We start from the raw sequence: 23,137 nt of genomic DNA, 5'->3' as shown, positions 1-23,137 counted from the left end.
CCTTATATGTAAATTATATGGTTTTATTATAGTAAAAGTATAGTAAGGATGCTTTTGGTGGATTGTTTGGAATTTATATTACTGTAATACAATAGTACATTTGTTGTTTTACTGCAAATACCATAGTCAAAATTACTGTAAAATAATGGTAAAGGTGTGTGTTTACATTTGGTTATAGTAATATTATATAGGCATATTAAGAAAATAAGTCTTGTTAGTGTATTAACCACAAGACTGAATAACATATTCAGTTTTTGTCAAATGGAAAGAAATATAATGATCTGTTTGAGGTAACACTGAGTATATTTTGAATTGCATGCATTTAAGATCCCATTACAGATTTATATTTTTTCCTCCACCAGTTGGATTTTTCCAGTCCCACCAGCACCTTCAGAAGAGGATCACCCATCTATTTTTCCATACATCTATACAAACAAATAATAATACACAAGGATCAATACATTGTGGCTCATCAGGTTTTGAGGCAGGGCATTGGACAAACACACGCCCAGATTTCATTGTGCGGGAGCATTTTAGCACACCAGAAAAACGTGGAACATTGGATAAAAGATTATCACACTTTAAAGCGAGCTTTTGGCATAACTATAAGGTGTTTCGTTGGCTTTGGACCGAATTTTGTTACGCAAGCATAAACCTTTATGAGCTGAATTTTGTAATTGTTTATTTGCCAGCTTGCCACTGCCTATAAGAAATCCTAAGTGGACAGAACTTGAAGTAGGAAAACAAAAAAAAGGTTAATATTGTTCATTTATGCAAAAAAAAGGGGCCTTATATAGCTTCTTGCGTATTACAGAATACTCTGTACATTATATGGTAGCAATTACCCATAAGGTAATGTAAGATTGTTATTAGAATTTTTTTTGAGCTACCTTATGTTCTTGCATCTAGTGACCCTATAACCATCCTTTATTGTTTTCTGTGCCGCACCTTTCCGTTGCAGCCTCCACTGTTCCTTTCCATTCTCTACCAGATCTTTTGTCCGCTTTCCATCCTGTCCTACCACTAATCCCTTCGCACCCGCTCCTTTCTGTATGCATCGTCCTCTTCTTGGTCTCTTTGTCTCATCCATAAATTCATCTATTACTCTTCTCCCTATTGGCCATATCCTTCTATAGGCGTCTGTGGTGTGTCTTTTCTTTGTGTACCCAAACTCACACTCCCAAACCATTTTTTACACTTTAGCAAGTTTTCTCCAACTCGACTTTTCACGCTGGCGGGCACCATTCCACCCAAAGGAGAGGAGGACTTTTTAACGCTTGCTGCCTCCCGGCTCAGCCGCCGCAAGCGTGTCATAGGAGCGGGCGTGGGTGTGGCCATGGTTCTGATCCTACTGGTCGCCATCCCTTTACTGGTCCATAGCACTAAGGGAGGAGGAACTGGCAATGCAGGAAGCCATTATGAAATGCTGGGAAGTTGTCGGATGGTTTGTGACCCCTACACAACGTCTCAGGGCCAGGAGCTAACTGCTGTTTCACCAGTACCCCCTGATTTTCCAAACCGGAGGGGAAAATCGGGTTATCGGGGACCCCAGGGGATCCCGGGACCACCCGGTCCACGAGGACCACCTGGAGAGCCAGGAAAGCCAGGTCCGCAAGGGCCCCCGGGTCCTGGCCCTGGTGGTTATGTGCCATCATTCTACAGTCCTAAGATTGCTTTTTATGCAGGCCTACGCAAGCAGCATGAAGGCAATGATGTGCTCAAGTTTGATGATGTGGTAACCAATGTTGGCAACTACTATGAGCCCAGCACTGGCAAATTCACATGCCCTCTACCTGGCATCTACTTCTTCACATACCATGTTCTGATGAGAGGAGGCGATGGGACCAGCATGTGGGCAGACCTCAAGAAAAATGGGCAGGTAAGATTTGATAATTGTTTGTGCTTGTATTGAATTATGTGGCTCCATTTATTAGTTTATTAAATTGTGTGGCCCTTAATTACATTTGGAAAAATATTATTAAGTTTTTTTATCCCTATAATTTATATAATACCTATACCCCATCAATAAAGGACAAGTTAATTGACCCCAAAACCATACATTTTAAATTATAGTCTATTACATATCATTCAGCAGTATCAAAAAGTCACCTAAAGTCATCCACCGAAATGTATAAAAAAGAAATTGAAAAAGTTTTTTATTTGGGGTTTTAATAGAGCAAAATTGAAATGCTCTCTGCACTCTGAAAATAAGGGTGCTACAAGTGACTCTTCACAACAATGCTATAGATAAACCATTTTAGTTCCCCAGAAAAAATCAATCAGTCAAATGATCTTAAAATAACCATTTGAGGAGTTAAAATAGCATTAAATTAGCATTTTTTATATTGCTTTTTATGTGTAGTTTCAGTAATTTCACTTTAATGGCAATGACAGTGTTATTAGTCAGTAATTGAAATGCCCTTTTTTAAACAAATGTAACATTAGTCATTTCATTGATATTTAACAAATTCGACTATCTTTTGCTGCAAAACCCTCTAAGTACATACAAACTTTTTTGTAAAAACGTCTCATTTGGAGTAGACAAAGTAAACATTTTCAAAATCCCTAAAGATGCAAATAGAAACATTGCACATTTTTAAAGGAACAGTATGTAAGAAATGTATATCAATGAATCATAAAATGGCCCTGATATGTCACCATACATTAAGAAATCATTTTCATTTCAAATACTTATATCACTCACAACAGTGGTCCGGCCAGGATATTGTCATTTTAAAAGTGCAGCCCTCAACTGATGTTTATGTTGTCATTTTGTGTATTGGCCACCAGTTGTGTGATTGCAGTACCAGTTTTGGCCACAATCCTACATACTGTTCCTTTAAGGTCAGAGGCCGTTTCTCAATGTCAAGGATACTTCCTTGGCAGGACTAGTCCTTACAAGTCACTTCCTTCAGAGGCTAGGCGAGGCTCCTCTATAGCATTCAAAGAACATGGAAATGGAACAAGCTAGCTACAGTAGTGCACGTCATTGCGTCATTCATTACGTCAATGAAAATGTGTACTTTCGTTCCTGCATGCATAGGATTGTGGGTGATTTCAGCGCGCAAAGCTTGCGAAAGGTACACATAGGCATCCTTCCTTTATATGGGATATTTATGGGACATTGGAACAGTCCTTTGACGGATGTCGAGGACATAACATCCTCAAAATTCTGGCTTTCGAGGGTCCTTCCTTGGCATTGAGAAACGGCTAGAATGTAAAAAATAAAGAAACTGAACCACACATTAGGGGCTGCTGTGATCCATGTCACTGCGACATTCAGGTTGTATTTAGGCTCATTCATCTTTATTTCATTTTTGATGTAGGTGGCATTTAGCGGCTTTTGCATGTAAGCTCTTCATTTCTTTCTTACCTATTTAGTCTGTAGAAACTTTTGCCACTACGAATAATCTTTTATGAAACAGAAAGGTTCTGTGCATTTAAAGGTTCTTTATAGAACCATATAGCCAAAAATGGTTAAGAGTGTGTGGTTTGTGAATCTCTGGCTAGTAATCACTAAAATACCTTTAAGAAATATCTATAGAAAAAAAGGATATTCTGTCTTATGACCCCACTATTCTTGACTTGATATTAAATTTAAACTCATTACCAACATGCTACAAATTCATGCATAAACTATTGAAATTGTTAGCTTACCGATCTATTGTTTTAGCCAAAGAATGTTTAATAATCCCAAGGGGTGACCATGAAAACGAGGACAACCATGGCGTTCATTTCTGTATGTGCAAACTGCGCAAGCAGATTTATTGTGATATGTTGACAATTTAATAACTAAAATAAACACCATATTTACATCTCACTTTTCACCTTAGGATGTGTCACACGATTCAGCAGACAGATTTGCTGCGGTATGGTCTAGTGCCAGTTTGCACATCAAAATAAATAATGAATGCATAAAAAATTGACAGTTTCCACATTCAGTTGCTCATTCCCTTGACATTAATTAAATACCGAAGGCAGGAAATGGACAAGACGTGAAAAATGTATCTGTAGTGCTTTAAATGGACTGTGTGACCTTTGTGGATCAAGACGCACTGTTGTACCTTTTTATTTGACAGAGGATCGTATCCTTTTATGAACAGTTTAAACCAAACTATAAAACGTTTATTTGTATTAAACCGCAGAGAAAACCTAGTTTTATGAAGCTGTCGATTGTAAAACGAAAACCACTTGCTTAATATAGAGGACCACCTGTAAAGGTGATCAGAGTGAAAGCAGATTAAATCGGCCCTCTGTCTGTCATGTACAGTTTTGTATTGTCATGCAGGTCTGCTTCCTCTATTAAATCATTCATAACTTTTAGATTGAATCCCCTGCACGTTGTACGTGCCCCCCTCTATTGCATGTCCATTGATTGCTCATTAATTATCTTTTCGGTCACTCAATTAAGTCCATTTCGAGCACATCAGGTGGCCCCACTTCACTGTTCACCAGGGCCTGTAATGTAATAGAGAAATGTGTTTGGTAACCGCTTACTATATTAGAGAGATGTATCAAGTAAGCTGCAAAAAATCTATTTGATACTTCCAAGCAACTACGATACCATACAAACACACAGTCCACTTGCAATGACATTCTGATATGTAAATTGCTCTATGAGGTCATTCAGTACGGTACAAACATTTGAGTAGTATTTTTAAAGTCCCCCTGTAGTTGATAATTTTATCACTTGAAACTCATCTTCGAGCATCATAACAGCATATGGAAAATATTTTTTGTGTGACATTAATTTCTCATGCTTTAAAACAGCTTAAATGTAACTCTACACCCTTGCATCATTCAGTATACACAGATCTGTATATGCACCTGTATTAGCCCTGTCCCTACCCAACCGCACAGCTCGGACCATAGAACAGTCCTTCCAGAAAAACGCTGAGTTTTTTTGTTATTGTTGCTGGCAAAAATCCTCGATTTTGCGGCACGTTTTCTTAAAAAATGCGATGGAATATGCGGGATATTTATGCAATTTATGCGATGGAATTTGCGAAAATTGCGGAAACTTGCAAAAACTGCGGAAACCTGCAAAAGCTGCAATGATGTTCACATCACATAATCACGTCACTTCATAACGTTCCCATGGCAACAGAAGACACGGCTGCGCTTGTGTGACGTAAATGCAAAATTTTTCAACTTTCTGCTAATATATATGTGACTTTTTGCTACGAAAATGTGGGGATTATAAAATCATGCAAGCCCCGCATATTTTGTGCGCGAAAATCTGTTTGTAATGCGGCGAAAGTGCATCGTATTTGGAAAAAATGCGGCCCCGCATAAATATGCGGACTTTGGCTGATTATGCAATAAATCGTGCGATCGTACAATCACGTTTTTCTGGAGGGACTGAATGAATAGGGCTGAGCGATATGGCCAAAATAATTATCAAGAAAATGTTTTCCATATCAGTCGATATCAATAATTATTATGTTATGATAATCTTTATTCCTGTCAAATTTAAAGGCAGATTTTTGCTCCTGAATGAAAATTGTAGAAACCAGACAGTTATGGTTTTAAACTACTTTTTATTCGGAACATGACAAATACAAATACTAAAATCTTGTTTTAATGTTCAGGCATCTGTATTAAATGTAAGCATATTTGTTATAAAAATCAACACATTTCTGACACAGAAAGCAACAGACTACTGTCACTTTAAGACCCAAGACAGACTGCTTTAAGTTTAAATAAATATACTAAGTAACATCCAGCTGTTTATGTTCACTTAAACAAGAAAGAAAACTTAGTTCAGGGATCACGCGTGTGTTATACATATACGAGCTATACACGCTGATAAATGGATGTCAAGAGCGTCACGTTTTGCTGTGGGAGCGCACACTCATACAGTATGTACTACTGCAGTGGTGGATCTGCTGTTTTTCCTCAGTTTCCTGAATTTGTGAATGTCCTGTAAATATACTTTTAAAGCTGTGCGGACGTTTGCGAGCGCAAGGCAGACGCTGAAAGAAAGTACAGTATACTGTACCTATTTTGTCTGCTGTGTTCCGGGCTTTGACGAACCCTGTTTGTGCGTCCAACATTACACAAAAGGAAAATGTTTCCGCGCATTTGGATTCCGTGATTCCGTCCGCGTTATCCGCATCGCGAAAATCATAGGGCTCTACTAATAAATGAATAACTTGCCTCATCTTACTCAACTCCTTGAAGTCTAAATGACACTGTGATTGTAAACAAAGAGCGCGTGCCGCATTCGGAAGTGCTTGCGCAACAGTACGCAAAGTGCGTAAACATTATCGATTACTTATCGAACTGTCGTTATCGTTTTATCAGGAAAATTTATATCAGTAAAATTATCGTTATCGAATCATCGCCCAGCACTAGTTATGAATATGTTAATAAGTTCCCGCCTCCACTCTTTCGCACCATCTCGGACCATATAGATACATGTAAATAGATTCTACATTCGTCAGTTTCAGACACATAAGTCTGGTCTCACACAATGCATGCATGAACTACGCGTTTGCAGCACTAAATTTTTAGCGCTGATGTTAACAGGTTAGACCAGAGCAGGGATCGGTTCTGGAGGGCCGTTGTCCTGCAGAATTTAGCTAAAACCCGAGAATCCCGGGAAAACAGAAGGCTTGACAGGTAGGACACATGGGGACTTTAAACTTTTTTTAAAGAACAACAACATAAAAAGCTATTAAGGCTATTTTAGGATATTTCAAGCAAATTTATGACATTGACCAACAATGCAAACCAAAGACGCATTTTCACTGGCGTTCTCTGACTTTTGGGCACCACCGTAGGTTTTTAAAGAGCCCATAGGATGCAGAAACATGCAGCTAAATATTGAGAAGTACAGAGCATTCAAAAGTGAAAATGCTAGATTTTTTTGACAGATGCTGTGAGACTGGAATTCTCAGAAGTGTCATTTAAAAGCAGACAATGGTCCGTTGGGATTAGGGGTTTTATGTTAATTTGTAAAAGGTTATTTTTGAATCCTGACAAAACTATATAGCCATATAGATTGAACAGGACAGGTTCTCAGAGCTAAGGTTTCCCAGTAATCTAACCTATAACTAGATCTGTTACTTCCAAGCTTTTCAATTATACCAAGACTAGACAATTATACTATATCTAAATCATGATTACCATAACATTGTAATTCTTGAAATTAAGTATATATTGAACCAGAGGCGTCATGCCCATTCAAACTGAGGGGGCACGGGCCCCTCAAGTTTTTTGAGCCAAGTTGGATTTTGCATGCAACCTCCAAATCAAAAAAATGTCCATTAATCGTTTACTTGTCTGTATATATGTTTAATATACACAATATTATCAGTTCTGGGCGGCAACCTTGTCACTTTTTAGATATTTTCGACATTTTGATAGAGTTTTGATCGTGTTACATGTTACTTAATTAATGAGGAAGGCAGACCCAACAGCGCAGACGTCATCTTCATCATCTGAGCGTGGTCGTGGGGTCCTTTCTGCATTTTGCAATCTGAATAAATAAAACGTCGTCAGAAACGCTCATAGAGACAGAGCGCAACGCATCATAACCTGAAAACCATGCCCACCGGGGGGAAAACAATCCATCCGTCTCCACTGACTTTGTATTGTGAGAGGCTGCCTCCTTGTCATTTCTGGCTTATAACAAAAAAACAGAATAATACCCAAAAGCTGCAGTGTGACAGGGTGTACAGCTAACAAGCCAAAAAACCCAGAAATACGTTTTTATAAGCTGTTGACCCCGAAAAACAAGCGCTTAAAGACACAAAAGTGGAAACAGGCAACTTTTCATAGTATTACTATTAGTAGAACTGCGCCCACTAGAGGGAAACGTAGTCGGCGATCCAATTTTTTCTCCTTAAAAGGCTCAGTTTTACGGCTCGACAGCTTATAAAAAACTTATTTCTGTGTTTTTTAGCTTGTTAGCTGTACATCTTGTCACACAGCAGCCTCTCGGGCACCACTCTGTTCTTGCTATAAGCCAGAAATGACAAGGAGGCGGCCTATCGCAATACAAAGTCAATGGAGACGGCTGGATTGGTTTCCCCCAGGTGGGGGTGGTTTTCAAATTAGCATAACTGCGCTCTGTCTCTATCTCTAAACCACAGTATAATGTGCAGACTAGTTAACCTCTGCTGTGTAGAAAATGGTTCAAATGTGACAGTCTTGAGGTTATCTAGATTTCTAGATTCATCTAGGTACAAAGCCTATATATTTTTTATAACGTTTTTAATATTTGCAATGAAAATAAAAAAGTTGGGAAAAAAACTATAAGTGTTACAGCATTATTGCTTTTGAAGCATTGAGCATTAAAATCAATCACTGTTGTCATTTTCATTGTTTTATATACTTTATGGATTTAAAATCACATTAATTTTATAACGTAATGCAGTTATGGCACAATTAAACAAGTCATTAAAGGAACAGTATGTAAGAAATTTATATCAATTAATCATAAAATGGCCCTGATATGTCACTAGACATTAAGAAATCATTTTCATTTCAAATACTTATATCACTGACAACAGTGGTCCGGCCAGGATATTGTCATTAAAAAAGTTGAGTTGCAGCCCTCAACTGATGTTTATGTTGTCATGTTGTGTATTGGCCACCAGTTGTGTAATTGCACTACCAGTTTTGGCCATAAGTTTTGTGATTGCAGTACCAGTTTTGGCCACAATCCTACATACTGTTACTTTAAACAGAACGTAAATAAACAAAACGTGCAATTTCAGATGTAAATATGATGCCAATATGTCATTATTCTGATTGAATTAATAGATATACTTGTATTTGACATATAAGTTAGTCAACACATTTATTTTGGTAGTTTTACATTAAGGCAGGATGGCTCAAATTATTAGAAATGTAAGTGGGAGTGCCAAGGAAAAGGCTGAACGCTGTCATATTTTTTTATATCATGCACAAATTTCTGTAAGCTGTGCACACTTTGCCCCCTTAAAAACCTGGTGCATGATGCCCCTGTATTGAAGTATAATTATGATATATTGTAATTTTTAGTCATTTTGATTTTTGTGCAATATTTTTGGTCAAATAGAAATATTCAAAGGTTTCACATCCTTACAGACTCTCTGTGATTGACAGTCATCTTATTATTCTGGAAAAAAGAAAAAATGTAACGAAATATGGATTGATTCCTATGTGTAAGGATTCCTTTTATAAGAATGTTATAAAATATTGCAAAAACAAATTTTTATTTATTTATTTATTTATTTTTAAAATATTGATAAGATTGATTTTTACCACCCATCCGTACACTATAAACCCACAGGTATGCACTCAACCCAAAGTTATTTTACGAAAACAAAGTTTTAAGGAACCACACATATAGAAAATAAGAAAGTAAGTGCTAAAATATATCATAATTAAATTTTTTAGCACCTTGATTCTTCCTGAAAATAAGTTTTGACAGTGTCATCCTGTATCTTCATTCTGGAGGCCATGTTCAATAAGGCACCCCAGTGGGCGAGTGTGCGGTCCACAAGCAGAAGTGTACAAGTGAATTGTGATATAGACTAAGAGAAGGACACAGGGGGTAGCCATGACAGTTAAGAGCATGGAGGAATCATCCATGCTGGTTGACAGAACGATCAGGGGAGGGAAGGAAGATAGATGGCTTAATAGAAAGCTGCAGACAGTGGGCAGAGAGACGAGACTTCAGGGAGGCTTACGAATGAATACAGAGCTTTAGGCAGATGGAGAGCCACCAAACATGTCAAAGCTTGACAGGTTAACAAGGCGGCTTGAAATTTAAAAAAAAAGACTGAATCCTGACACTAACGTTTGTTTGCTAATTATGACTGTATATGAATGTTATGATGCTAATTAATAGAGAGAAGTATCATACTGTAGGTATCCCCCAGAGCATGGCATGCATGTTGCTCTACCTAGTTTTGGGCATGTGTGACCATCTGCTAGATCATTGTGCTGTGGTTTTGATGGCTTGTGATAGCTGGTCTCCTGATACTGACTGGTGATGGTCCGCTCATTGCTGGACCTCAAACCGTGTGGCTAAAGAGTCCCAAGAGTTTTGTGAAATTGTCACTGTTAAACGGTCTGTGAGTTAATGCCCTTTCACAGTGTTTCCAAAAACATTATTATGCTCCTTTAGTAGAGTTTACTTGATACTGGATATTGTTAAGCTTTATTATTAAAATGATTAAAATGGTGATTATTTTTATACAGAATACTACATATGTAAAGCTTTACGAGTTAGGTAATCTGTCTGTGGAAACCATGCCAAAGTCTTATAAGATCACTGATTTCATATTGATTTAAAGAGGCCATTTAAATCTGACTTTTTCAATGTTTAAGTGCTATGATTGGGTCCCCAGTGCTTCTATCAACATAGAAATGTGAAAAAGATCAACCCAGTAACTTAGTTTTGGTAAACCATTCTCTACAAGCACGTGAAAAAATAGGTCATTGAAATGTGTCTCTCCTTATGATGTCATAAGGAGCTCTTATTATAATAATACCACCCCTTAATCTGCACCATCCAATCACAGCACTGCCATTTAGTACAAAGAGAAAGAGAGAGAAAATAAGTCTCAGCACAATTGAGTTTGAATTGCTTCAAACCACCATCATTGCGGTCAGTGTTTGCATTTCATCCGCTCATTTGAATTTTACAGGACACAACCAAAATGGCACATTTTTGCACACACCTACAAAGTGTCAATTTTAACATGTTATAATAAATGATCTATTTGGTATTTTGAGCTAAAACTTCACATATGTGCTCTGGGGACACCAAAGATTTATTTGACATCTTAAAAAATTATTGTGTCCCCTTTAATTTTTGACATGGTCTTAGTCAATTTAAAGTTATCTAAGTTTTATCAGGGCTCTACACTAACTTTTTGCAATGGTTGCACTGGTGCGCCTAACATTTTTTCTTAGGTGCACCAGCACAAAAGTTAGGTGCACCCTAATTTTTGACCGCATCGGATTTATAGTTCACCCTATTTTGCTGTATTTTCACATAAGGTTCTTTACATTATGTTGGATAATGTTATGTAGACAACAGTAAAAAAAAATCACAAAAAAATGACTTTAACTGGGTTTTCACAAACAGCGTCACATATAATGTCATTATTGCAAAATTGCATTGATTTCAGTGTGATTTAGGGCTGGGCAGTATATTGTGTTTTGGTAGTATATTTGAATTTTTTTCCCAGCGGGATACAGAATGAGATAATATGTGACCCTGGATCACAAAACCAGTCATAAGTCGCACATGTATAGCCAACAATACATTGTATAGGTTCAGATTATTGATTTTTTTAAGCCAAAAATCATTAGGATATTGAGTAAAGATCATGTTCCATGAAGATATTTAGTAAATTCTCTACTGTAAATATATCACAAATGTATTCATCATTTGTAATATGTGTTGCTAGGACTTCATTTGGACAACTTTAAACACTCTAAAAATGGCTGGGTTACTTTTGACCTATAATGGGTAAATATTGGACAGAACACATGCTAGGTTAAAAATTACCTTGTGCTTGGTTAAAAATTACCCAATGTTGGGTTGTTGTTATGCAACCATGGGGTATAATAACCCAGCAGTTGGGTTAAAATAACCCAACATTGGGTCAATTTTTAACCCACCACGTGTTCTGTCCAATATTTACCCATTATGGGTAAAAAATAACCCAGCCATTTTTAGAGTGAAGCCGATTTTCTCAAATTTCGATTTGTTGGCACCCTCAGATTCCAGATTTTAAAATAGTTGTATATCGACCAAATATCGACCTTTCTTAACAAATCAAATATGGTACATCAATGTAGTACTTATTTATACAGCTTTTATATAATTAACTTAATTAAAAAAGAAATGACCATTATGACAGGTTTTGTGGTCTAGTGTAACATATCGTCTATCGGTATGGTCTGATATGACCCTTCTTCTTGGTAAAGAAGCTTTTTTGCTTGCATGTTGTGCAGCTGTATATTTTCAAACAGAGAAGAATACATTTTTTATTTTATTTTTCTTATACACTGTTTTATTAAATCTGACTTTTTCCATGTTTAAGTGCTATGATTGGGTCCCCAGTGCTTCTATAAACCAAGAAAATGTGAAAAAGATCAACGCAGTAACTTAGTTTTGGTAAACCATTCTCTACAAGCACTTGAAAAAAATAGGTCGTTGAAATTTGGCTCTCCTTATGATGTCACAAGGAGCTCTTATTATAATAATACCACCCCTTAATCTGCACTATCCGACCACAGCACTGCCATTTAGTGCAGAGGAAAGCACAATTGAGTTTTAATTGCAACAAACCACCATCCTTGTGATCAGTGTTTTTTAATTTGTTTTTCATATCCTTTAAAATTTAAGAATGAATGTTGAGGAATGTTACAACAATTCATTTGTTCAGTGCCCGATGGGAAGGATTCATAATAATGCCCTCTTAAATATTAATTGAGATCATTTTAATATTTCTTGTAATTAATTTGCTACATTGCCCACTCAGGAAGACTTGCGTTGAAATGTGATCTCTGTGTCTAAACATTTAGTCAACGCATCACAGCATCTGCTAAAATTCAATTATATTAATATATAGAGTAAAAAGGACCATGTTATAATACCATAGTCACATTTTTACCTGTCTAGATTTGCTCTCCAGCATTTAAATACATTTGTTATTATTGTGTTTACATTACTGGTGGCGTTTTATGGTTTCTGTGCCTCTTAAATAATGGCTTGTTTGTCTTAATGCTAATGTGAGCTCGAGTCAAAATATGACACCGGGGTTGTATGTCATCCCTGATTTAACGGCTACACGTCTTCTCTCCTGTCACTAACTCGTGCTGTTAATCTTTTAATTTATACTCCTGTGTTCCCAGTGTAGGTTTCCAAGTATCCTTAGCCAAATCCCCTGTTCAAAGTAAACTTATCTACACTACACCATCCTCTCTGTTGGTTAATCGTTCCACCGTTTCTTTTTCTCTTTTTCACCTGTCACACGCTCTTTTAATAGACCTCCGAAAGGTCGAGCTCTTTCACACGCCAGTGTTAAAAATGCCATTGCCTGTCTGTTAATGACCAGCACCTGTACTAATAAAAGTCTCCAGAGCAGCGATATGTCCATAGTTCAGCAGAAATATAATAAGTTTCTTTGGTATTCTGTAATTGTGGTAATCCTTAATTGTAGAGGAGTCGTATTGTTAAATATTCATAAGGGAAGTCTTATAGACCGATTATTACAGATTAGTTAAGCTTGCATTCATACTGTAGTTCCTCGATTGGTATAAAGGTCATGGGTTCGATTCCCAGGTAACCCACATACTGATTAAAATCTATTTTGAATGTACTGTATGTCACTTTAGATAAAAGTAGGAATGCATGATATTTATCGGATGGATAATTTATCGGCCGATATTGGTAAAAATTGCGTAATTTTTGTCGATCCGATAAATGACCGAAATCCGATAACTACATCCGATAAAGTACGTGTCCTAAATCAATGAATCAGTCTGATTTATCCGCTGAGTGACTGCAGCTTAAACGGTCGCGCTCATTACGTCATCGTCTGTAAACAAACAACTTCTCCGGTCTGGAAGTGTTTCTCGTGGCAGTGGATGATAATGCTTTGGCTATTTGCAAAACATGTGCAGCAAGGAGGAAAAAAGGTGTCAAGTTAATACAACCAATCATATCTCACTTGAAAGGTCTTCATCACTGCAAAGAAGCCATTGTTAGCACGAAGCCTACTTTGTCTAATAAAAATAAAAAATAAAAAACGAAGCCTATGTTTGTGTCACACCGCAAGCGTGAGCAGCGCATACTGTGCAGTTTAATTTTTCGCGTCAATCCACGATCATTTAAACCATAAACAATGCACTGTTACGTTAATTGAGCCTGACCAGCGCAGAGTCGACGCCGAAACGATCGCAGCACTGCTGCTTCAGCGCCTATCCTGCCACGTTAGCACGCGCTGCTCATGCGTGCTTGTGTGCGTGCTTTATCTTGTTTACATGGGCGCTGAATAAAACGCTTGTGGTGTGAAACTGGCGTAAAAATCGAATAATACTCAAAGACTAACCTTTCTCCATGGTAGAGGATTCGGGTTTTTTCTCTGATGTTTTCTTCCCTGACTTGTATAATTTGGTTGCCACACACATTCATAATTTCGACAACAATGGACAACACGTATGTATGAAAATTATAGTAGCATATAAAATATAAACTTATTGGTTATCGGTATCTGTATTGGAATCGGCCATTATGAGGACTTAATTATCAGTATCTGTAAAAAATTTCTCCTATCATGGATCCCTAGATAAAAGCGTCTGTCAAATGCATAAAACCATGCGGGTCATTCGTAAACGTTTATTTTCACACAAGGCTTGAAACGATGATCATCAACACGGGTGTTCACCCCAAACAAAAAAAGCTTGTAACAGATGTCCTGGTGTGCTCACGCGCCATTAGTATTAAATTCCAAGCTCGTACTGTATGCCAATTAAACATAACTATCCGAAGAATGCCGAACGGATTTTAGTCTCCCTTCGAGGAGCTATTCAATAAATGTTCAATTTTTGTTTAGTCTTCTCCTTCCCCTTCTACCGCTTGGTCCCTTAGGTAAGTTTAAGAGCTAGTTTTCCATTGTCTCCGCTCTAAGAGGTCTGTATATCAACGGGAATGAATCCTGTCAGTTTTATTACCTCTGGAGCACAGCCCCACTGATAAAAACAAGACTTCATATACCCTCACATTTCCACACTCTCACAAAATAGCCTTATTTCAGCCTGTTATCCTAACCCCCCTTTCTACCCCCCTCGCCTTTCTCCTCTACCCTTGTCTTTCTCCCAGCACACACCTCTGCTTATGTACAAAATGCCTTTGCAGCCGGACCCCCCCACACACACTCTATTTATTCGGGCTCCTGAAATGAAAAAAAAGCAAAAGCCTTCCGGCAGGCCCGAGGGTCCTTGCTTGAGATCAAGTCAGCGTGGCGATTCACAAGAAGTCTGCTCACGTCAATATCCATCTTCACCGCAGTCAACTAATCCTACGACGGCTCTCTCTCTATTTAAGATAAGCTTTCATATCACTTTTATACACCCCAGATATGGGAAACATCTAACAAGCGCACTTGGCGAGAGACACCCAAGCCCCAGGTGTTCCTCCTGTCGTTCAGATACAATGAAACTGATCCCGAAAATCCAAGACATGAATCAATGGGAGGGTGGAGAGGTCTTAAATGTTCCGCGTTGGATGTCCGCTAATTAAAGTGACCGCTCACAATTTCATATCGAACGTCGGAGTACGCCTGAGGGAAGACTGCCCCTTTGCCCAGTTAGCCAAAATAATGAGGAGAATGACATGCGCTCTGTGTCGATCCGAAGAGGAGGCCAAGCCATCACTGTCAGACGTAAAAATGATGCACATGGCGTATTGATCGCATCAATTGATGACTTGTTCTGGGTTTATATTACATCCTCAATGAAATCAGAATGAAATGCCTTTAAATTCTCATACCTATACATCAGAAAAATTCTGAGCTGATAAATCTTGACCATCTATAAAAAACACATCATAATAACACAGATCGGTATTCAATGATGCATGCCGAACGGTATGTTCACCCACTCAATATACAAATGATTGACCTGGCCATTCTGCAGATGCCTGTATTATGAGTAATAGAGTATAGCTATACCATCTAGATGTGAGAGAGTTGCTGCAGTTTATTTTTATGTGAGATGCAGTCAGGAAAGAAGGTTTCTCAAGAGACTGGCAACCCAGCACAATTTTAACAGTTTGGTTCTGGCTACACCGAGGCAAGAAATGTTTCACACATAAAGCTTCAACACAACAAATAGATACCTTCAGGTGAAACAGTACAGTTTGTCTCTTATATTTTTGTATTTTTTCGGTTTTAAAGCTTTATACACTGAAAATGTAGGGGAGAGCTGGACACAACCTAACGCTTTGGCTTTGGCTCAATCGTTCAAAAAATATTTGAGTTTGATTAATTATATTTTTACACAAGCAACACACACATCTCTGCTACAAATGAAGTTTGTTTCTATTACTTACCATTCTTGGACAATTACACCAATTATGTGACAGAAGTGCAAATGTTACAACTTACCCCATAGGTGGGGTTCATTGTAACAGGCAGGGGGTTAGTTGTAACACTTGCTAAAAATTAAGTTTGCAGCAAAAATGTCAATACTTTTTTTGTCTATACTTGAAGTAGATATTGTTTATATATCTGTCTATAATAGACAGCTATCCACACTGTATTCATTCATCCAGCCCTTTTCTAACAATAGTTCATTTATAAATGGATACAAATGTCTACACTCTAAAAAAACAAACGGTGCTATATAGCACCAAAACAATTGCTTTGGATCGTAACGATAGAAGAACCATTTTAGTGCCATATAGCACCGGTGAAGAACCAGTGAAGCACCAGTGAAAGCACCAGTGAAGCACCTGTGTAGAACCATATAGGGGCCATATAGCACCACATATGGTTCTACATAGCACTATATGGTTCTACATAGCACTATATGGTTCTACACAGGTGCTTCACTGGTGCTTCACTGGTGCTTCACCGGTGCTATATGGCACTAAAAATGGTTCTTCTATCGTTACGATCCAAAGCAACTGTTTTGGTGCTATATAGCACCGTTTGTTTTTTAGAGTGTAAATATGTGAGAAAAAGCAGCACAGTTATGACAAAATGTTTTTTTTTATATGTGAGCCATCTGTAATAACCATACTACAGTTTTAAAATCTAAATCTGAGATAATGAGCATCAAAGTCTGATTTTAGCCATTCATTTAATTATGATTTTAATCTATGACGTTTTTTGACCTTTGACCTTATTCAATCAATATTAAAGATATGAACAAAAATAAATTTGACACACGATTTTTGATAAGACAGACACATTTATTTTGTTGGAAGCCAGCAATCATTTGTGTCTAGCCTATTTAAAACAACGAGAATGATGCAAGAATTACGCTAACGTTAGCAGTTTTCATATCGTAAGTGCTGAAGGGTTAGTTGTAACACAGCGTTACAATTAACCCGCTGGGTCAAAATATTTTTAGGCCAGCCCATTATCACGAAATTACATTCCTATAGTCACGTAATTTTGTGAGTGTTTTCCGTGACACTGATACGTTTTTTTGCGTGAACTTGTTACGTATTTCTGTGAACGTGTCACTGCCACGCATTTGTTACTCAACTGTTTTTGTCAGAACAGGTTCTGACAGTACAATGTTTCATGTGGGAGATGCGTGGTTTTTGTATTGATTTATTCTGACCACGCATTTCCCGGGTCTCGTCACTTTTTCCCCGATCCCTTACTTGTAATTAGTTCCAGGTGTATGTCATTTACTTTCTCCCTATTTAAGAGTCCTTGTGTGTGTTGTTCAGTACGGGTTTGTCTGTTGTTTCAGCCAGTCATAGGCTGTTTCTCAATTCCAAGAACGCAAAGAACGGACTTGCGTCCTCGTGGAGATCGGTCTTGCCAGGCGACCTTGGAAGAACGAACTCGGAAGTTTTGCCGCAATGACTTCTGGGGCGTAAAGCGATTTCAGCAAGTCTGCACTCGATGCATCCTCGATATCAAGAACACATCCGGGTATTTTCATGCGTCCTCTGTCCTTGCGTTCTTGAGAATTGGAATGAACTTCGACCGTTAATGATGACGTAGAGCGAGGACACGAGGACGCAAGATCGCTGAAGAACGCATATTGAGAAACAGCCATTGTGTTCAGTTCAGTTCAGTTCAGTGTGTTTTGTTTAATGTTTAGTGTTTTGGTTTATATGTTATGTTTAGTGTAGTTCTAGTTTTAGTGTTTTGATCTGTTTGTTTGCCCCCTCGTGGGTTTTTGTTTTCTGTTTTTGTATTTAATAAATTATTATTTTGTATCCGTGTCTGCGTTTGGGTTCTCTCCGTTCCAAATTCCTGACAGTTTTGTCCTATTTTCTTACCATTGTCGCTTCGGTTTAGGGTTAGATTTACATAAAATGACATCCTTACCTAAACAAACTCTTACCCTAATGCCAGGCGACAATGGTTTAAAAATCAAAAATTATTAAAAAAAAGGTATAAACCAATACTTCAAGTGATATCCACTGGATTTGGTTTCTTACACACCCAACTTAGAAACTGAAAAAAACATATGATGAAAAAATTTACTGACATGCCCCCAAAACACTCGTTCATCAATAACTCTCTGAAAAAAAACTATATAGATTTCTAATAATTTGCGGGAGATTGTCTTTTGGCAGCGTGAAAGAAATACCGGAAAAACAAAACGCTCAACCTTGTGCAACAATGTAAACAGTCCGTGTTACAACTAACCCCGCATTAGTTTTTGCCCCGCGCACCCCTACTTAATATCGCAAATGGCTAGTATGTAGGATTTCTGCAATGCAAAATTGCTATGATAATGATAATAGTCACCACTCAGGATGCTGTGCGGATGTTGACAGTATCGCAGTAATGGTAATCGAGTGGATATTAGATTATGGATGTTAAGAGGGAGTTTATCTTTGTCTAGGGTCAGGTTTTTATACGTCTTTCATGTTGCAGCTAATAAACCAAGAGGGATTTGATAAGCTGTATATAAGGATGTTTACTATGCATGTAATTTTTATTCCTAGAATAGAGTATGGTAGAAACGCTCCGCATGTCTGACAGAGATTGATTGGCTATAACATGGCTGAACGAAATGCCAGACCATCAATGTCTGTCACCTGACTGGCAGGAGCTTGCATTTGTATTTGTTTTTTGTTTTTAATACTTAAGCAAAATGCTGACAGAGACATAAGACTTACTACTTGTGAAAGATGTAAAGTGCACAATGTTTTTTTCTGGTTTATTAAAAATAAAAACCTTCTTAATTGCATCTCTATTCAGAAATGTACGTCTGCTTGACCACATGACTAAGCCCAATTTAAAATGTTAACAAACAAGTTTCAGATCCACTGCTGGGAGTCAATATAGCAGATCTCTCAAGCAGAATTTAAATGAGTCCATGTCTCTGGTAAACAGTCTCATCGTGGATTGCACGATACGTGCACTTGAAATTAAATTCAACAGGTCAATACAAGGAAAGGACATAGTGTGTAGTGTGCATACCTCATATCAAGCTTATTTTACAGGTTTGAGTAAAATAGCATAACACGTTTACCTGCAGCTCCGTCTGGTTAACCTGACTGGCCTTTATCTGAGTATCATTTAATAATGACTCCATTCCATTACCATAGAGATGAAAAACAGGGCTTCTTTGATGCCAACAGAGCATCTGCATGTTAAGATATCTGTTTAAGTGCGTAAGGCATGTTTTTGGTAAATGGGCATTTTTTATCAGGCTCTTATGTTTCAGTTCAGTAATTCACTTTAATGGCAATTTAAAGGTTATTAGTAAGTAATTGAAATGCCTTATTTTCACAAATGTCCCTTTAGTCATTTCATTGGTAACACAATCCACTTCTTTGGACAAGGCATACAGTAAACTGTTGCAAAATCACTGAAGATGCAACTAGAAACATTACAACTTGTAAAAGTTAGAATGTAAAAATGAAGAAACGGAGGCACACATTAGGGGACGCTGTGATCCATGTGACTGCCACATTTGGGTTTATTAAGGAGCAAGTACTGTGTTCCACAATTGTTTCACGTGCCATCGTTCATCCAATTCATCGTCCATGCACTTAGAGGACTTTGCTGAAAAATCAATGTGGCGTGTAGCGGAACTGGTATTTCTTAAAGGTCATGTTTTCCTGATTCAATTTTTCTAACTTTACTTGGTGTGTAAGGTTGGTGTAAGAGCATAAATAATACCTGCAATATGATAAAGTTCAATGCCAAGCGATATATTTTCTTTAAAAGAAGTCCCCCTTCAAAGCCTACAGCGAACGGCCGGTTTGGACTACAGCCCTACTTCCCGGTTGAATGATGTCAATATAAGAATTATATTCTTCATTGTTGATTATTTTTTTATTGTTCATTATTTTTCTTTATAAAACGGTTAGTTCCAATTCTTGATTCTTATTGGTCAGTAGCTGTGCTTTATTCACGTTAAAACACAGCTGCGACCGATTCACCCAATGGTTTATCACTGCGCCCTTAGCAACCACACGTATTGGTTTGTTGTTTTTATTTGAGCTTTTATGCATATTACACATTGGAATGTTGTTGTTCACGGTCAGGGACAATTTTTTTTCTAGCAGAAGGAATGTTTTTATTGATTTAACTTCATGAAAGTTGCACTAATACATTTTTTTACTTTAATATTGTGTGGTAACCATTTTCTGCTTGCTGTAAAAAAAATCTCTGTAGACAGCCCAGAATCCACAAACCGCAAAAAAACACACAGTGGCCAAACCTAGCACCACGAAACATAACAAATTGTTCCAGGCAATAAACGACAAGAAGCATTTGGGGGTGGGGGTTGGGCGCGTTCATGAAAGCACGGAAGGGAGGGGGAGGAGTTAGCTACGCTCCGTTCGTTTGAAAATAGTTCAAACATCAACAAAAAGTGACGTCTCACAGATTTGCTTAGATCGCCTTTAAGTCAATGTGAAGACGCGTTGACGCACGTGTGGAGGTCTCGCGGCACGAATGAGGCATTTGGTACACGCGATTCCGCCTCATTCGCGTGTCTAGTTCACGCGAGATGAAAAATGTGAAATTTGAATCAATTAGGAGCTTGCTCTAGTAGTGACGTGATTACAGGAAGCAAAACTCCTCCCATGACGCGAATTTCCGCGTGAATGTCTCGATGACTAGAATTTCACACGCGAATGAAGTGAGTAAACTCAAAATGTTCAAGTGGCAAACTAGACGCGATAGACACGAATTTGAACCCTCAAACGCGGCTGGTGTGAACCCACGGTAACAATGCCGTTCAGCCGTTACTTATTCATGATACAGCACAGCCTCTTGTACCTTATTGCTTACGTAAACCGCATACCTAACTTGTCTTAAAAATATGCACCAGAGCAATGTTTGTGATAACCGTGGTATAAGCGGAATAATTGACTCCGGTCCTTTAAATTACTATAAAATAATGCACACCCACTTAAATAATTTTCTTATAATTCAACGGCCCATCATCAATTATTTCGCTTATACCACAGTAACTACAAACATTGCTCTGGAGCATATTTTTTATAGTTTTGACAAGTTAGGTGTGCGGTTTACGCCTGATGTAATTGAACTAAATACTGTGTATAAACTGTAGTCATTTTTTGTAGAGAGTAATTTGTACATTAATCTAATTACATGATTGAAAATGTAATTATTAACTAGTTATTAATTAATTTTTTGAGTAACTTACCCAACACTAGTATTCTCACACCAGTAATTAATAATTCCAGATAATTTTTATTAGAAAATTAATAGAAACTGAAAGTCTCCAATGAGACTTTCTTATGAGTTTTTCAGACTATACAGTAATATTAAGGACATAAAAAAAATTGGCCCAATACAGCGTTGACCCTTGTTGTGAGGGACAATAGAGTTAAGCCGCTCTGCGTCCTTCCTCTAACCGTGCCTTCATTTTTCCGTGTGTGACAGGTGAGGGCCAGCGCTATCGCCCAGGATGCCGATCAGAATTATGACTACGCCTCCAACAGCGTGATCCTGCATTTAGACGTGGGAGACGAGGTGTGTGTGCAGCTGGACGGAGGGAAAGTCCACGGCGGAAACACCAACAAATACAGCACGTTCTCCGGCTTCCTCATTTACCCCGACTGACCTGCTCGGTTTCTCCGTAATGCTGCTCTATACACACATATGAAGTACTGTGCATAAACACACACACATTTAAATACACACATGCAATTACCCACACGCTCAACGGGCTTGAAAGAAACGGACAAGTAATGGAGTACAAGGGCTTCACAGATGGGAACAATTAAACTATAGCCTACCTTCATAAAGCAGGTGGATTCCTGACACGCTGTTTGTATTGTGTGTAAATTATAATCTTCAATCTAATACAAAGAGAACTTCCCAAAATTAAAATGCATATATATAAATGTCTATATCTATTCTGACACGCTGTCGAATTTTTATGCATTACATTGTGTGCTTGTTAGTGTACTTGTCTTTACATTTTGTGTATCTGTCAGAATCAGTCACTACGATTCACTGAAATGAGACTGCATTCAGAATCTACTTTAGTTAACATGGTTTATGATGTACAGATGCATTTACACATGGCTGGGCTTGGGACAGACTAAACCGGTTCTTAAATGTACTCATCACCATTCGGACAGCCAGTCCAATAAGCATAGCACAGACGTAGCGTAGCAGGTGCACACTGCACAGGGCAAGTAAATAATCTAAGTCCTCTTGTTCAATTCATTTAAAGTCACTCTTTTGGATGCATGCGTGGAATCGGAAATATGACTTTTGCAAATAGAAATGAAACACCCAACGGCTCACCATAGCAAAAGGATGGATTTCCGATATGTGTAAATAACGTGGCCCAGACCAAACTATTAATATATTGAGCTGGACTGAGTAGACCCTTCCTTTTAATCCAATACAATTTATTTATTAATACAAAACTTACCTCTTTCTAAACAAAATGTTTTAACATAAAACTAAATATGACTTTTATTTCTATTTAAGGCTAAGATGTTTTATCTCACTAGAGAGGTTATGTTATAATTTAGGAAACTTTAATTGATCCTAATTAATTAAAATCTAAAACTCCTGTTTTGAAATCAAAATTAATATCATTTTAAATTCATTTATAAAGTTTATATTTTTACATAAATGTATTAATTGTTTATTTTTTTAATTTTATTTTAAGCATATTATTATTATAAAATATATTTATATTATATAATTTATTTATTTATATTATATTATAAATATATATATATATATATTTATAATTTCATTATTACTTTTTTATGTTAGTTAATTTGCAAAGTATAGATTTTGTTTGTCAATAAATGAAAAAACATATATACAATATACAAGGCTTTTACTTGATAAAAGTGATAAAAAACAGCACACATCCTTAAAAACGTCTACATGTAACTATGATTTTATAAACTTATATACACATAATATATCATTCTTATAATTTAACATTTAAACAGAAACAGTTGCTGACACAAGTC

The 23,137-nt window shown here is 37.4% G+C and overlaps 1 protein-coding gene across 1 annotated transcript; it reads left to right on the top strand.

Annotated features, from left to right (window-relative positions):
• Window positions 1–1,194: 1,194 nt before the first annotated feature.
• On the top strand, window positions 1,195–22,045 carry c1ql4a (complement component 1, q subcomponent-like 4). Its single transcript, XM_055189179.2, has 2 exons — window positions 1,195–1,879; window positions 21,576–22,045. Exons 1-2 carry the CDS (start codon window positions 1,337–1,339, stop codon window positions 21,753–21,755), a joined length of 723 nt encoding a protein of 240 aa, XP_055045154.1. The 5' UTR covers window positions 1,195–1,336; the 3' UTR covers window positions 21,756–22,045.
• The last annotated feature ends 1,092 nt before the right edge of the window (window positions 22,046–23,137 follow it).

This window comes from Misgurnus anguillicaudatus, chromosome 13 (assembly GCF_027580225.2).
Source record: "Misgurnus anguillicaudatus chromosome 13, ASM2758022v2, whole genome shotgun sequence".
NCBI classification, from domain to species: domain Eukaryota; kingdom Metazoa; phylum Chordata; class Actinopteri; order Cypriniformes; family Cobitidae; genus Misgurnus; species Misgurnus anguillicaudatus.
Note: the sequence above shows the minus strand (reverse complement) of the source record. Positions and strands in the feature narration are given on the sequence as shown.

What these genes read in the sequence shown, in the direction of transcription:
- c1ql4a (XM_055189179.2), top strand. Translation starts at nt 1,337, where the DNA reads ATGGTTCTGATCCTACTGGTCGCCATCCCTTTACTGGTCCATAGCACT. An exon ending in ACCTCAAGAAAAATGGGCAG is followed by an intron (nt 1,880 to 21,575) that starts GTAAGATTTGAT and finishes CGTGTGTGACAG; the next exon opens with GTGAGGGCCAGCGCTATCGC.